Genomic DNA, 14,675 nt, shown 5'->3' with positions numbered 1-14,675 from the left:
AGAAAGGGAAACTGAGGCCCAGAGAGGGGAAGGGGCTGGCCTAGGGTCACACAGCGAGGTGCTGGTGTAAAGCGTGGCAGACCGGGGACTCGGGGAGGGAGACAGCACACAGGACAAGTGATCTCCAGGTCTCAGGTTGAATGATGATGCTGAGTACAAATGTGCTCATAAAAATGACACCGGCCGGGGCAGGGGGAGCCCTAACAGCAGCTGCCTCAAGCGCCCGCGGTGCACCAGGCACCCTGCAAAGACCTTCCAGGCCGACCTCCGCTTTAATCCTCTGACAGCCTGGCAGGTCTGGGCTCAGCCCTTGGGGGCAGAGGACACACGGCCCCGGCCAAGGGGAGGCAGAGCTTCGGGTCAGGCCTGCGAGTGGCCCCCGGGGCCCCTGCTGTGTCCTAGGGTCGCCACCAAGCCCAGCCACATGCGGTTCCTGCCATGCTGGTTCAAGGTTCCGACCCACGGGATGGTCGCTGATTACGTGTTCGCAGCTTTCTATTCCTCACTTGCTATGGCTTCTCTGTATCCAAATAAATCTCAGCTGGAGGGGAAAAGGACCCATCACCCACCAGCCCGAAAGAGCGTTCAGCGGGAGGGGTTTGGGAGTCCCCTCGCCTCGGCTGAGTGGGGTGCCCCCACCTTCGCAGGTGACGCCGTCCACGTCGCTGAGCTGGTAGCCTCGCCGGCAGTAGCACTGGTAGGAGCCGTACACGTTGGCACACTCCTGGCTACAAGGGTTGCTGCTGCACTCGTTCACGTCTGAAAGACACGGGGCACCGCAGGTCAGCGCTCGGAGCCGGCCACCCGCCCCTGCTCCCGGGCGGGGCTGGAGACACAGCAGCTCCCTCAAGTCACCCCAGAAGAAGGGCCAGAAGTCCCGTGGCGCTCAGCACTCGCACTTGGGGCTGGGGACCCGCCTGGGGTTGTCCCGAGGGAGCACGGCCCCCAGTCCATCCCCCATGCCAGACAGCTCTGGAACCTCTCATCGGGACCACAGTGAAGCCTCCAGTCTGGGCTCCTTCCAGTGGGTTCCCCCCAGCCCATCGCCAGATCCATTCTAGTCCTCAAATGGAGCTCTGATCACAGCCCTCCCTGATGCAGCCCCAAGACAATGCCCTCTGCAGAGCGGGAGGCCTGGGTGAAGAGCCGAGATGCCAACATTCCCAACATGCCAGTGCTTGGCACGCACCAGCCCACTGGGCAGTGCTGGGCTCCTGCTCCTCAATCTCCTTCCCTTAGAGCAGGAATCAGCACACACCTGGCCCACCACCTGGTTTTGTAAATAAAGTTTTATTGGCACATAGCTACACTCACTCCCTCATTTACCCCGGTCTGTGGCTGCTTTGGCAACGCAGCGGCAGAGGCGATAAGCTACAACACAGAGCGTAGCTGGCTGAGCCTGAGATATTTACTATGTGGCTTTTAGGGGGAAAAAATTGCCAACCCCTGGCCTAGAAGTCCCTTCTCACACATATTTACTGCTAACTCCTAGCAGGGCAGGAGGGGTGAGCAGCTGAGAGTGTCCATTAGCTTCTCACCCCATGTTTTGTCCTACAGCAACCTCGTGCCCAGCCTGGCTATCACCTGCTCACCAGGTCGCCTGCTCAGCTCTGCCCACTGGGGTTTCTTGTCACATCCTACAGACACTCCTTGACGGCAGAGCCCATGTTCTCGCTCTCCACCTTGCCAGGGGGCCTTTATAGATGCTTAGTGGAATGATGCACCCAAGCTGGCCAGGCCCTGGTTTTCTGTCCCCAGTGTGGCCACTGATGTAGATGTGAGTATCTCCTCTCCGGCCACTTCGGAGTGACAAGGAATGGCATAAGCCATGAACGACAGCGGCAGGGACATCAGCGGTCTGCACAGACGGCACTCTGTCTCGTGCGGGATCCTGCCCTGGGAGGAGCTCGTCCCATGTTTCACCCCGACTCCCGGTAAGGTGGGCCCCGCCACCCCCCACACTTGTGGAGGAGGTCGCTGGTGCCCAGAAATGCTGAGTTACTCCTTCAAGGCCCTAAAATGGCAGAGCTAGGATTAGAACCCAAGCTCAAGGGAACCCAGCCCACGTGTGAAGAGTTTCCTTGCCGATACCCATGCATTGGGTCTGGTTCTTGGGGGCAGATCTGAAATTCTTGTGGGGACCCTAGGGCCCAGAACCCCATCTCACTGTCCAGCCTCCAGTTTGAGAACTGTGCGTCCTGGGTGCCTCTGGGCATAGTGGACTTTCATGATTCTTCCATGGTCGGTCCAAAAGTTGTGCAGGACAGTGGGAGAGGACCGCTGAGGGCTGCCAAAGCTCTGTCCTTTGCTGACCCCAGACCCTAATTCCCGTAGAAGATGTGATAGCTGTTGAGCACCTACTGTGTACCAGGCCCTGTGCTGAATGTATGACCCACCATCTCGGTCCATGCCCCGAGGAGGCCGGTGTTCTGTGCTAACCAAAACACTCGGCATGAACAGCTCCGTCCAACCCCCACCAGGCGGACGGAGAGACCCAATCAGACTTCAGCCTGGCTTCTACGGGCCCAAGACAAGAAAGCCTAGGGTGACGGGCTCGGACCCTTAAAATGCCTCCTAAAAAGCTCAGTGCTGGGGCACCTGGGTGGCTCGATTGGGTTCAGCCTCTGCTTTCAGCTCAGGTCATGGTCTCAGGGTCCTGGGATCGAGCCCCGCATCGGGCTCTCTGCTCAGCGGGGAGCCTGCTTCCCCCGACTCTCTCTGCCTGCCTCTCTGCCTGTTTGTGATCTCTGTCAAATAAATAAATAAAATCTTTAAAAAAAAAATAAATAAATAAAGCTCAGTGCTGCCCAAAGGAGAGACTCCGTATTCCGACCAACACCTGACAACATGCCCTGGCCTCCTCTTTCTTACAAGTATTTACTTGATAAAACTTGCAGATGCAAACCCTCTCTCTGTCCCTTCAAGATATAGCCTCTGCAGCCCAAGAGTCTTTCTCCAGGATGCAGGAATCATGCCTTCGAGATGTGATCATCGGGAAGGGGAGGCCCCCGCCTCCCAGTCTCTGTGGGAGGGAGGAGCTGGTTCGCAGGTGCAGCCCGCCTAAGCAGGCTAACCCCCCACCCGACATCGTGGGGGACTACCCCTGGGCATGGCCCAGCATTTCAAAAGCCTGTAGCCTTTTGTTCCAGCAGAGCCGAGACGGATCTGCACTGATGTCTCTCTCTGCTACTGCCACAGTCTGAGTAAAACCTGTCTTCCAATTTACTTGAAAATCTGACCTCCCAACCCCGTTTCTCCTGTCAGGGCACAGAGGCAGGGGACGTCGGCCACGGCCCCAGTCGGGTGAACACAGGGTCTGTCAGACGCCGCCAAATCCTACACTCTCGGCCCCAACCCACATGGTTTCTTCGGCTTATCCACCCCTGTGCTTGGCCCTGGGCAGATGCCACCAGGCGCTCCAGGGCCCAGGAGGGACTGGGTGAGCCGTCCTCTCTGACAAGCCACCTTTGACATGTGCTTCCCCAACCAGCGCGTCCCGTAATCCGTGCTGGGGAAACAAACTCGAGGCCATCCCACGGGTCTGCAGGTTGAGCGGTGGCTCTCCCCGGGAGCGGGCGTCCCGGAGCGCCCCGCCCTGGCCACATGGCCTCACCTTCACACGACCGGCCGTCGGCAGAGAGCCGGAAGCCCACAGTGCAGCTGCAGAAGTAGGAGCCAGGCGTGTTCTCACACTTGTGGCCGCATAGACGCCCAGGGTAGCGCCGACACTCGTTGATGTCTGCAACAGAGCGGGCGCGGCCGACTCAGGGCAGCGTCCCCCACCCATGCCACCTCTGCCCACGAACTCCCAGTGTCCCCCACCGTCCACAGCCACATCTCTAGGAGGAGAGAGGCAGAGTGACTGGTCCCAAAGCTCCCAACAGTCAGTGGGCGTGCTGGGGGCCACTCTTGGCCCTCCTGTGGACGTGCCCACCCACCAGTTCTCCATCCCAGAGCCCTGAAGGATGGTCCACTGGCTCAGACATGCGGCTCTGAGGGTGGGTGGGGCAGTTGCCAGCCCTCCCCTCCCCCGGAGCAGCCTGGTTTTGGGGTGGCAGGTGGCGGCCTACAGGGGGCTGTCCCTTTCCCAGCAGGGAGACGGCCATACCACCATTCATTCTTCCATTGTGAGCCCTGACTCTGGGAAGTCACTCATGCTTCTGGACATTTGGAGAGCCAGCTGTAGTCTCCTACACCCCTGCCCGCCTTGGGTCGAGCAGAGCACCTACTGTATGGGTGGGGGCCTGGGTCACACCTGGGAGCACAGCAGCAGGGCTGGAACCTGAATGGGGGTCCCCTATCGCAGGGTCTGCTCTCTGGGGCTGCTGCACCAGGACTTTCTCAGAGGGCCACCCGGGGCCTGCAGGGATGCCCACGTACCCACACACGTCCTGCTGATGCCGTCGAAATAGTATCCAGCCTTGCACTCGCAACGGAAGCTTCCGGGTGAGTTCATACACAGGTGCCCTGGCCCACAGGGCTCAGCGGGTGCCGCACACTCGTCCACATCTTGTAAAAGAGAATGACGCATTGAAAAATGTTTAGTGTGGGTTTTTCTTTTCTCCCTAAGATGATCAGAAAGGAAGACAAGAAAGCAGCAAACTAAAATGTACTTTAACAAAGCAGCATTATTTATTCTTCAAGGCGATGTCACAGGACACCTGCCGCGTGCTGAGCCCCGTGCTGGGGAGGCAGCTGACCCAGACGCAGCCCCTACACTCGGGGGCCATCTACTCTGGCTGGCCAGTGATGGCCCTGGGAAAGGCAGGAAGTACCTAGTGACCCGGGGGAGCCACCAGGGAAGTGCTCTGGGAGTCAGAGGGAGAAGGACTCCTTCCAATTAGCAGGGATCTGGGTCCAAAGGAACGTAGCAGCAGGTGGGCAGAGGAAAAGGTGTAAAAGCAGAAAACCACACAGAGAGGAAAGAGCAGAACTGGCTTAGGGAGCAGCAAGACCTATTTCATCTGAATTATAAGGTGTGTGAAGTTGGGGCCACCTCAGGAGGACTGAATTGTAAGCGGGGTCACTGCCTATCCCCTCTCACCACTGGAGATTGTGAGTGGGGAGGAATAAGGGAGCTTTCAGCTCAGGACACCCTGGACAGACTGAAAGGGACGAAGCTGGGCACAGTGGGAGGCTGGCATCCTACTGCAACAGTCCCAGCAATCGATGATAAAGGTCTATGCTTGGAGTTGAGCAGTGGGATGGATAGAGAGATAGAAACAACTTCACTTTGGGGATTTCTTCTCCCCTTCCAGGGAAGGAAGGGATATGCTGGGAGCAGACAGGAAAGTTCATAGCAGACTGGTTCTCTTTTTAAATACCAACCAACACAGCGGGTTCCCTCCTCGTTGAGATGGTAACCACGGCCACAGTTGGGCACATTCTTCTGGCATGTGTAGGAGCCCTCTGTGTTGATGCATGTCTGCCCAACGGGGCACGGGGCACTGATACTTAAACACTCATTGATATCTACAGCAAGGAAGACAGAGCCAAGGTGGTTAAACACGGGGGACCTCCAAAAACCCAACGACCCGATCTCCAAAACACCGCCACATCCCCTCCTCACTGCAAAGCCTCACCCAGAGGTACTATGAAGCCCGCTCACCCCGAACCACAAACCAGCCCCCCAGCTGGCTCCCAGATCTCGCCAGCACACGCCACCTCAAAGACAACGTGCCTAGGCCATCTCCCTGGCCTGAACCTGCAGCCCATCCAACTTTCCCTGCACGGCATCTGAGGCTGCCTGCCTGGCTCTCGGGGCTACCCACGGTCAAGTGGCCATGTCCCTTCTGAATCCCACACGCCCAGAGAGTGCAAAACAGTAAACGCACAAGGATAAACGCTTGGTTCTCTAGCTCCGCTTTGGTGCAAAATCACAGAGGCAGGGGCATCTGGGTGGCTCAGCCACTTAAGTGTTCAATGCGTGATTTCGGCTCAGGTCACCATCTCAGGGTCGTGGGATCGCGCCCCCCTCAGCCTCCATGCCGAGTGTGGCGTTGGCTTAAGATTCTCTCTCTCCCTCTCCCGCTGCCCTTCCCCTCACTCGAGTTCTCTCTCTCAAACAACAACAACAAGCCATGCAGGCTGAACTTCTTACTGAGGGAGAATTCTAAGGTTTTTAAGAATTGCCTTCTCAGGGGCATCTGGGTGGCTCAGTGGATTAAGCTTCTGCCTTTGGCTCAGGTCATGATCTCAGCGTCCTGGGATCAAGCCCCGCATTGGGCTCTCTGCTCAGCAGGGCACCTGCTGCCCCCCTCTCTCTGCCTGCCTCTCTGCCTACTTGTGATCTCTGTCTGTCAAATAACAAATAAAATCTTTAAAAAAAAAAAAAAAAAGGCATCCCCTTCTCAGACACTTACGAAGCATCTAGGGGACAAAGAGAAGAGAGTGATGGCAGAAGACTGCGGAGCTGCCGTCAGAAAGAGGGACCTGCTGTACTTCTCCCCTCCTGGCCTCACCCCTTCCTCCTCAGGCAGTAGGCGACCAGCCGCACCCTCCCCCTTGAGTCAGCCTCTCCAGCCAGTGTAGCACTTAGCAGCTTACAAAAGCACGTAGGTCCCTGCAGCCCTCGCCCGCCCTCAGCAGCTGGCCTGGGGCTTAGGCAGGACCAGGATTATTCTCTGTGTTTTATAAACAAGGAAACCCCCCCAGCACGAGACTGGGCCCAGGGACCACTCAGCTCTAGAATCAGGGAGCCTTGCCTCCCAGCCCTTAAATCAGGGGTGGGCGAACTGCAGCCTGCCGGCCCAATCCAGCCCACTGCCTGGTTTTGTCAATAAAGCTTTATTGGAACACAGCCATGCCCATTGTCTTACATACTGTCCCCAGCGGTTTCCACAAGCTACAACAGAGACCCCATAGCTCATGAAGCTGGTACTATGCAGCTGCAGGGCTGTCTGCCGGTGGCCCGAGGGGAACAGGCAGGCTTGTGGGGTACCAGATGGTTCCAGGATCCCCGGGAAGATGAATGTGGCTGCCCATGAGGTCAGAGCTTCCCACCACCTCAGGAGGGAGCGAGGGTGCCATGGGCAGAGGTGTGCAAGTCGAAGACCCGGGGAGAGGAAGCGGCCTCTCCCAGACAGCCTTGAAACTAGCATTGGATCCCGACACACTTCCTCCTTGTACAGAAGTATTTGGGACGACTTGGTCATTTTTTTTTTAAATGACATAAAGGTACTGATGAAAAATGATGTTGAAATACGATTGTTAAGGACTGGGTGGGGGCGGGGAGCAGGCAGCCGGCCGGACTCTGGCCCCATTTGCATCAGAAAAAGAGTCTCCAAAGAGCGGGAGCTCTGAGAGGCACAGACTCTGCTGAGTGAAACAGAAACGTTTCCTTTCCGCACTTTGGGATTTGCTTGCATTTTTGTAAAGAAAGATTATACATATATACATATTTTACATGTCTACAGAACTTTTGAAATCAAAAACATTTTTTAAAGAAAGAATCCTGAGTCTGGTTGCAAGGATCGTGGGCACAAGAAAAGGGGGCTGCCCCAGGGGGAGACGGTGGGGGGGGGCGCCTCCTGGTTGGTTGGCAAACATTCTCAATCACCAGGTGCTGGCCGGCGGGGCTCCCTTGGGGCTTTCCTGCACTCCGCCAGGCTCTCCCCGGATCTGGGGCCGCCCCCTCCCTCCGCGGCTCTCCCACCGGGGCTGCGCCTGCTGTGAGCCAGGGTTTCCATCCTGAACAGATGCCAGCCTCCTCGCAGAGCCCCTACCCAGCGCATGGCAAGTCTGGGCAGGCCCCTCCTCCCCGCTGGCCCTGGGAGGGCCGTCAGCCCCAGGCTCCTGGTCCCCTGCGCTGGGTGGGAGCTGGCGAGGGGCCAGGCCTGCGCTGGGTGGGAGCTGGCGAGGGGCCAAGCCTGGCGAAGTTGAGCCCCCCCCCACCTCATCCCTGCTCTGACACTTCCCCACACTCCCCGCCTGTCATGGGGGGCGCTGCTTTAAAGAAGAAGGCTGGGGCAGGGCTCCAAGGAGGCCCCTGTCCAAAGTGGGGGTCACTGTTGTATTTGTCTTTAAATATCCCGGGGTGGTTAAAAAAGGGGGAGGGCGAGGAGAGCTTTCAGTCCAAACTACCATTCCACATCAAAGAACAATACAGAGTTCTCTGAGAGAGGCTGAGCCAGACCTAGGACAAAACCCGGCCACCCCTCGTTCACAGACCCTTCAAGGAGGGTAGGGGGACAGCCCCACGGGGTATGGGTTCTAACAGGTGGTGTCTGCAGCTCTCATCTGGAGAGATGTCTTCCTGTCCTTAAGGGCAGGATCTAGAAAGCTTCCGCCGAGCAGAGGCTAAGGCCAGGTCTGCGGATCTAGACGCCAATGCCAACAGCACACGGTGCCTGAGCCAGGGGGTTAGCCAGGCTGAGTCCAGGAGGAAGGGCAGGTCCCTCCCATGTGTAAAGCCGGTGACGGTGCTCTGCTTCCTGCCCCTCGCACACGCTACTTCCCTGCCTGAGCTTCTGGCCAGGCCTCCTGCGTTTGCCAGTTCACTATTCCCATGGGATTTCCTTCCTCCCACAGCGGTGCGCTGTTTTGGGGCTGGGATACATGTGACAGAAAATCTGCCTCTTGCCCTAATCTTAAGTCTCCAGACAGGAGGCGTCAACTACGTTCGCTCTGCCATGCAACCATCACCGCCGTCCAACCACACAACTTTTTAATTTTCCCCGACTGAAACTCCCTGCCCAGTCAACACCAGCTCCCCACTCCCCTGCCCCAGGCCCTTGGCACCTCCTGTGCTCCTCTCCACCTCTGTGAAACTGATTACTAACACGGAGTATCTTTCAAAACACATTTTTAAGACCCCAGGCACTTCACCATCCTCTTGTTCGATCCTTGCCTCAAGCCTCTAAGGCAGACGGCATGACTGTTCCCACTTTACAGAGGAAGAGATTAAGGGTCAGAGGAAGGGAGTCGATCACCTTAGGTTCTAAACCAGGTGTAGACTCCAAAATTGAAGCCAAACCAGGGCTTTTGTCTAAACCCAGGGTTGCTAAACTCTAGCCCCAGGGCCAACCCCAGCCTGTACCTATTTTGGTAAATCAAGTTTTATGGGGACACAACACTGCCCACTCGGTCACGTATCCACGGCTGCTTTCTGCAGAGCTGAGCCCAGAAGGCCCACAAGGCCTCAATGTCTGCCCCCCCAGGCCTTCATAAGATACGCCTGCTGACCTCTGCTCGGAGGCCCCCCACCCTCCCCCGATCCAGAGACATGGCCCAGCTCCAGGGCGTTCGCCCCGCCTGGGGGACCCTCTCAGCCCTGGTGACAGCGTCTTACCAATACAGTTGCCTAGAGCATCCTGTATAAAACCGTTCTTGCACTGTAGCTGGGGTCTGCAGCGGAAGGATCCCAGAGTGTTCTGACAGATAAAACCGGGGGGACAGTTATGAATACCAGTCCCACACTCGTCAATATCTGGTACGTCATGAAAAAAGGAAATTGTTAGCAAGAGTCCTGTCAGAAACATCTCACAACATTTAAACATCACAAGAATGCTTTTTTTTTTTTTTCATATGCTCCTTACTCAGACTACAACCCAAAACATTCCAATGGAGAAATCACATTAAAAAAGAGCCTTGGTTGGCCAAATAGTGCTCGCATCGCTTAAGACTGAAAACTCTCTCTCTCTCTCTCTCTTTTCCCCAAGGCTCTTATGAGGCAAACTTTCTGTTATATAATAAATAACCCAGGCATTTTCCTGGCAGCATGTGGGATTTTTTTTTTTTCCCTTCACTTGAGGCTAAGTGCATGTTTAGTTTAGATAATAAGCAATGATCCTCGTGGCAATAAACACTGTCCCTCTAAAGTTATTCTTCCTGAAATCGTCACGAGATGCCAAATAGGAGCAATGGTGATTGTCATGACTGGACACGTTGGCTGCCCTTCCCCCGAAGTTCATGGCCGTCAAGTGTTCCAAAGCATATACTCAGCGGGCTGGGTCCCTGGGTTCTCAGGGCCCAAGCCGCCCAGCGAGGGTGGAGAGGAGCGAGCTTGCCCAAAGACCCTCCGACGTCAGGAGGGTGTGCCTGGCTTTTGAGTTACCCTCGTAACTCGACCAACATTTTCACACAAGTGGTTTTGTCATTATGGAGGGTTGGAAAGCCTTAGAAGAAAACTATGTCCTCAGAGATCCTCAGCAAAGCCTTATCTGCCAAATAACATCTACGGCCTGGCAGGGAGAGGCCGGCAGCCAGAAATGTCATGTTTTCATGCAGTGGAAGAGATTATGCTTTGAACTCCGAGGCAGCCTGGAGTCGGATGGAAGGCAGCTGTTTTCAAAAATAATTTGTGGGGTGGACGCGGGAAGAAAGCACATGGAAGCACCTGAAATTCACCTCGGGACTCGTTTTGAATTGATTCTGCTCTGAGCCCTTCCAGAAATGCAAATCACCCCTGTCATTAACTCAATGCTACAGTAAAGAAGGTAAATCTTTACCAACAGCTTAACTGGTCAGCGTCCCCGGGCAGTTCACGGGGTGCGACACACGGCACCAGGGAACCCAGAGCCCCCCGGAGCTCGGTGCTGCCTTTACCAGCACATCCTATGTAGTCGTGGGGAGCTGAGGTGTGCGGACCCAGAGCATGTCATACCTTTGCAGTCATTGTCCTCCGTGAGCTCATAGCCAGTCCCACAGCTACTGTCTCTCTGGCAGCGGAAAGAGCCCACTGTATTCACACAGGACTCTCCGAGCCGGCAGTTGTGCTCGCCCATGACACATTCGTTGATGTCTAGGAGAAATGGAGGCAAAGCAGGAGTAACCAGCCAGAACCACGGGTCCCCGCATGCTTTGTCGAAAAGAATGTTCCGGAAGGCGTGGTGCAATTGGTTCCCAGCCTCTGTGCAGTCCCCCACGCACATGCCTATTTGGGTCCCGGGCACCCACCACCAAATCAAAAGCAGTGGCTTCTTTCCCCTGCTCCATTTCAGATCTGCTGCTCTCTCTGAGCACCCACGAAGCAAGTGCCAGGCTCTGAACCCGAGGCACGTGATCCTTAAGGCCCCTATGAGAGGCGATCCCCTTCCTCCATCCGCCTTGCCTCAGACAGGAGGGGCCAAGAGAGGCCGAGGGACGTGTCCAGGGCCACTTGGCAGATTCTGGATTCAGAGCCTGCTCAGACCCCCAAAGCCAGCCCTCTTCCCCAACACGGTGCTTGGCACCATGCACCGTGGACTCCAGGGTTCGCTGGTTTTCACCTGCGGGGTGGGTGGGGGCCTGAGGTGTGCAGGGTGGGCCCTTCCCAGATGCCAAGTCCAGGCAGAGGCTCCCAGCGCGGCTGCGAGCCCTGCCGCGGGAGCATGGCGACGGTTACCTTCACAGGACACGCTGTCGGGCAGCAGCTGGTAGCCCACAAAGCAGGAGCAGACCACCTCCTCCCCCGTGTCTCGGCACTGTTGCTTGCAGGGCCCACCGCCTGGAATCAGAGCAGATCAGAGCAGATGTGAGCCACGAGCCCAACACACACCAGAGAACCCCTGGGTTTCCAGTTCTGTTTGGCCCGGGCCAGAGCAAATGCCCTCGGGGTGGACGACACACAAAGGTGGGCTCCCCATTTTGGAGGCCACCCTCTCCAGCCTAGCACCCCTCCCTTTCCTTGGGAGACCCCCCAGGATCTGGCCCGGGACAACCTTGCGGGCTGCTGCTTCAGGTCCCAGCCCTGGTCTGACAAAAAGGCAGCAGGTCGGGCCAGCCCTGCAGGCTGGAGTGGGGCTGGGAGGGGCCAGGCAGAGAAGCCAGAAGCTGCCGTCCAGCACAGACATGGAGGGGGCCATCCCGTGAGGGTCCCTCAGTGTCCCTGGTACCTCCCCTCCCCCACCAACCACAAACCCGCAGGCAGCTGAGTGATGCTCAAAGAGCAAATCTCCCTGGGACAAAACTCTACCAGCTAAAGATGCGGCCAGAGTTCTGACCGCTGCCCTGGGCCCGCGGGCCTCTGCCCGCCTCCCCAGCCTCTTCCTCTGTCCCCCGCCACAGCCCTCCCCCACGCCATGGCCCGCCAGCCCGAGTCTGGGTCCGCCTGTCTCCTACTGCCCAAATCTCTGTCCCGGGGCACCTTCCTGGCTAAGCCACCCTCATCCATTGCAGACCAGCTACGTCCTCCCCCAGGAAGGCCTCCCACACCCCCCAGGGAGTTTTCTGGGCTCTCTGCCCTCCTCCAGCACCCCATCGTCCCCCCCGACCCCCACCCCTGTGCTGGCGTGTCACCGAGCGCGGACCCCATCGTTTTGTGATTGTGTTTGCTCCCGGTCAAGGCGCCCACCGCAGGGCAGGCGTCCGAATGGAGCTGGGGAGCAGACTCGCCAGTCTAGACATGTGGGAATGTTCCATGAAAGAGAAATGACCTTTTATCACATGAAAAACAAACCTGCCAGGCCCCACCCTCTTTAAATTTGCAAACGTCTCCGTTTGAGACACATGGATACTGTCCACGGCACCCGCTGGGGCTCCAGGACCCAAGTCAAGGAACACCCCCCCGCCCCAGGTGTTCTCCCTTCACAGAGCCTGTGCTTAGGCGGGTGCTGCGGGGCGGGAGGGTGGGGGGCTTCTGACGCCCGCCTCCCGCATGGGCCCTCCCTCTGAGCCTCCAGGCCCCAGCTCGAGGGGAAGGAGAAGGGGGAGCCCAGGCGTGCAGGGCGGGCAGAGGGACCTGAGTCAAGTCACAGACTGAGGGCCCATCCCGCGTGAACCCCAGCAAAACCCAAGGTCCAACTCCCGATGGGATCAGCCCTGACTCTCCTCCGGGGGGGCGGCCTCACCTCTGCAGCGGTCGTTCAGGTACGGGTCCTCCTGCTCCCCCTCCATCTCCGAAATCTTGGCTGAGGGGAAAGAGAGGCAAACGCAGTGTCCGGCATGTCTCAACAGAAAGAAACCCTGAATACGTTATCTCTCTCTCTCTCTCTTTTTTTAATTTTTAACATACTCTTTTTAAAAAAAAAAAGATTTTATGTATTTGACCTAGGGAGAGAGAAAACACAAGCAGGGGAGTGGCAGGCAGAGGCAGAGGGAGAAGCAGGCTTCCTGCTGAGCAGGGATTCGACCCCAGGACCCCAGGATCATGACTTGAGCTGAAGGCAGACGCTTCGCCGACTGAGCCCCCCAGGCGCCCCGCTTTATCTCCTTATAAATATCAGGCAGTCATGCCCATTTGGGGAGCTCAGGGGTTGCCGAGGGACGTTAGGCACTCACGTTACCTACCTATTTCAGCAAAGGCAGCTGCGGCCCTGCTCTACACCGGACCACAGCCCCCAACCCTGAATCAATGTGCCCAGTAAAAACCTGCGGTGATGAGGTAAATGGTGTCCCCCCAGAAGATGTTGAGCCCTAACCCCCCAGTACCCACGCACATGACCTTCCTTTCAAGAAGAGTTTTAGCAAAGATGATAGAGTTAAGGTGGGTGAAGATGGGCTCCCGGCCAGTACATCTGTGTCCTTCTAGAAAGAGGAAAGCGGACACAGAGACAGGCGTGCACAGAGGCAAAATGACGGAAGACAGAGGGAGGAGACGGGCCACCCATGCCCTGAGGCCGACAAAAACCAGGAGAGCTGCTTGGAGCAGATTCTCCCCTGGAGCCTCGGGGCGATGCAGCCCTGCCGATACCTTGACTGGTCTGGCCTCCAGATTGGGAGATAGAACATTCCTGTTGTTTGAGGCCCCCCCCCCCCGCCCAGCTCCAGTCCACGGAGCTTTGCGAGGGCAGCCCCAGGAAATAAATGCATGTATACAGCCCACCCGCAAAGCCCTGTGTAGCGCCGGCCATCAGCAGGCACTTGCTGGGCGCATTCAGACAAAGCGTCTGAGTAGATCTGCTCTGTGGGCTGAGCCCTCGGCAGAGACAGGGCCCTACTCACAATAGGAACGTCACCCAGTGGATTCCCCTACTGTAGTCTGATGGGGTGGTTTTCCACTGGCCGTTCTGGGGTAAGAGAAGAAACAGATTCGTCCCTTTAGCTTGTGTAAGACAGCCAGGGGCAGGAAGGATCCCTAAAAATACCCCAAAGCCACACCCTGGGAAGTCGCGGCCCCGTCCACGAGAGAGGATGGCAGCCATCACAGCTCAGGCGCCAGTCGGCAGCAGGCGTGACCGCGATGGGCGGGAAAGCGTAAACCCGTATGTGTCCGTTGCATGTGCGAGAAGCAAAAGAGACACAGAGAAAACCCGGAAAGTGACCTGATGGAAACACAATTTCTCTGTGTGTCCATTTCCTCTTCCCTCTGCTTTCTATTATCTGCTAACACACCCACGGTGAGTGTGTAGCACCCTCACACCAGAAAAATGAAACATCATCAAAAAGAAACGTTATTAGGAATTCCGCTTTAAAATTCAATACAATGTAACGTACACACACTAGGCACAAGGCAGGCTCTTTTCAGGCTGTTAAAATGTGGTCGGGGTCCCCAAGTAAACCTTTCACTTGGCCAGGAACTAAGCAAAAGGCCTTTAGCGTATGAATCGTCTCCCCCAGGTCCGGAGGCTGGGAGCACCTTTGCTACGGTTATTCAACTCGGGAACTCTTGGCTCCCTTGGGGCACTCAGTCAAGGCCAAGGCACAGGGCAGAGCGACGGCCCAGAGGACTGTGAGGAGCTCTCGCCTAGGTAAGGAAGCCATCAAGGCTTCCGTGGCGCTCCTTGGAAGCCAGCGAGCCCGGCACAGAGCCACCGCCA

At 57.0% G+C, this 14,675-nt stretch overlaps 1 protein-coding gene across 2 annotated transcripts in view; it reads right to left on the bottom strand.

The window, feature by feature from the left end:
* Positions 1–14,675, bottom strand: part of FBLN1 (fibulin 1) — an 80,016-nt gene that overhangs the window by 39,663 nt on the left and 25,678 nt on the right. For both annotated transcript variants that reach the window (XM_059187266.1, XM_059187265.1), the window contains exons 5-12: positions 12,768–12,827; positions 11,324–11,425; positions 10,604–10,741; positions 9,290–9,427; positions 5,329–5,472; positions 4,381–4,509; positions 3,614–3,739; positions 640–759 (exon numbers count right to left, since the gene is read on the bottom strand). In XM_059187266.1, the coding sequence (XP_059043249.1) occupies positions 640–759; positions 3,614–3,739; positions 4,381–4,509; positions 5,329–5,472; positions 9,290–9,427; positions 10,604–10,741; positions 11,324–11,425; positions 12,768–12,827 (957 nt within the window). The remainder of the gene's footprint in view (positions 1–639; positions 760–3,613; positions 3,740–4,380; positions 4,510–5,328; positions 5,473–9,289; positions 9,428–10,603; positions 10,742–11,323; positions 11,426–12,767; positions 12,828–14,675) is intronic.

The sequence above is a fragment of the Mustela lutreola genome, chromosome 8, assembly GCF_030435805.1.
Source record: "Mustela lutreola isolate mMusLut2 chromosome 8, mMusLut2.pri, whole genome shotgun sequence".
NCBI classification, from domain to species: domain Eukaryota; kingdom Metazoa; phylum Chordata; class Mammalia; order Carnivora; family Mustelidae; genus Mustela; species Mustela lutreola.
The sequence above is the reverse complement of the archived record's forward strand: the minus strand, read 5'-3'. Positions and strand labels throughout refer to the sequence as shown.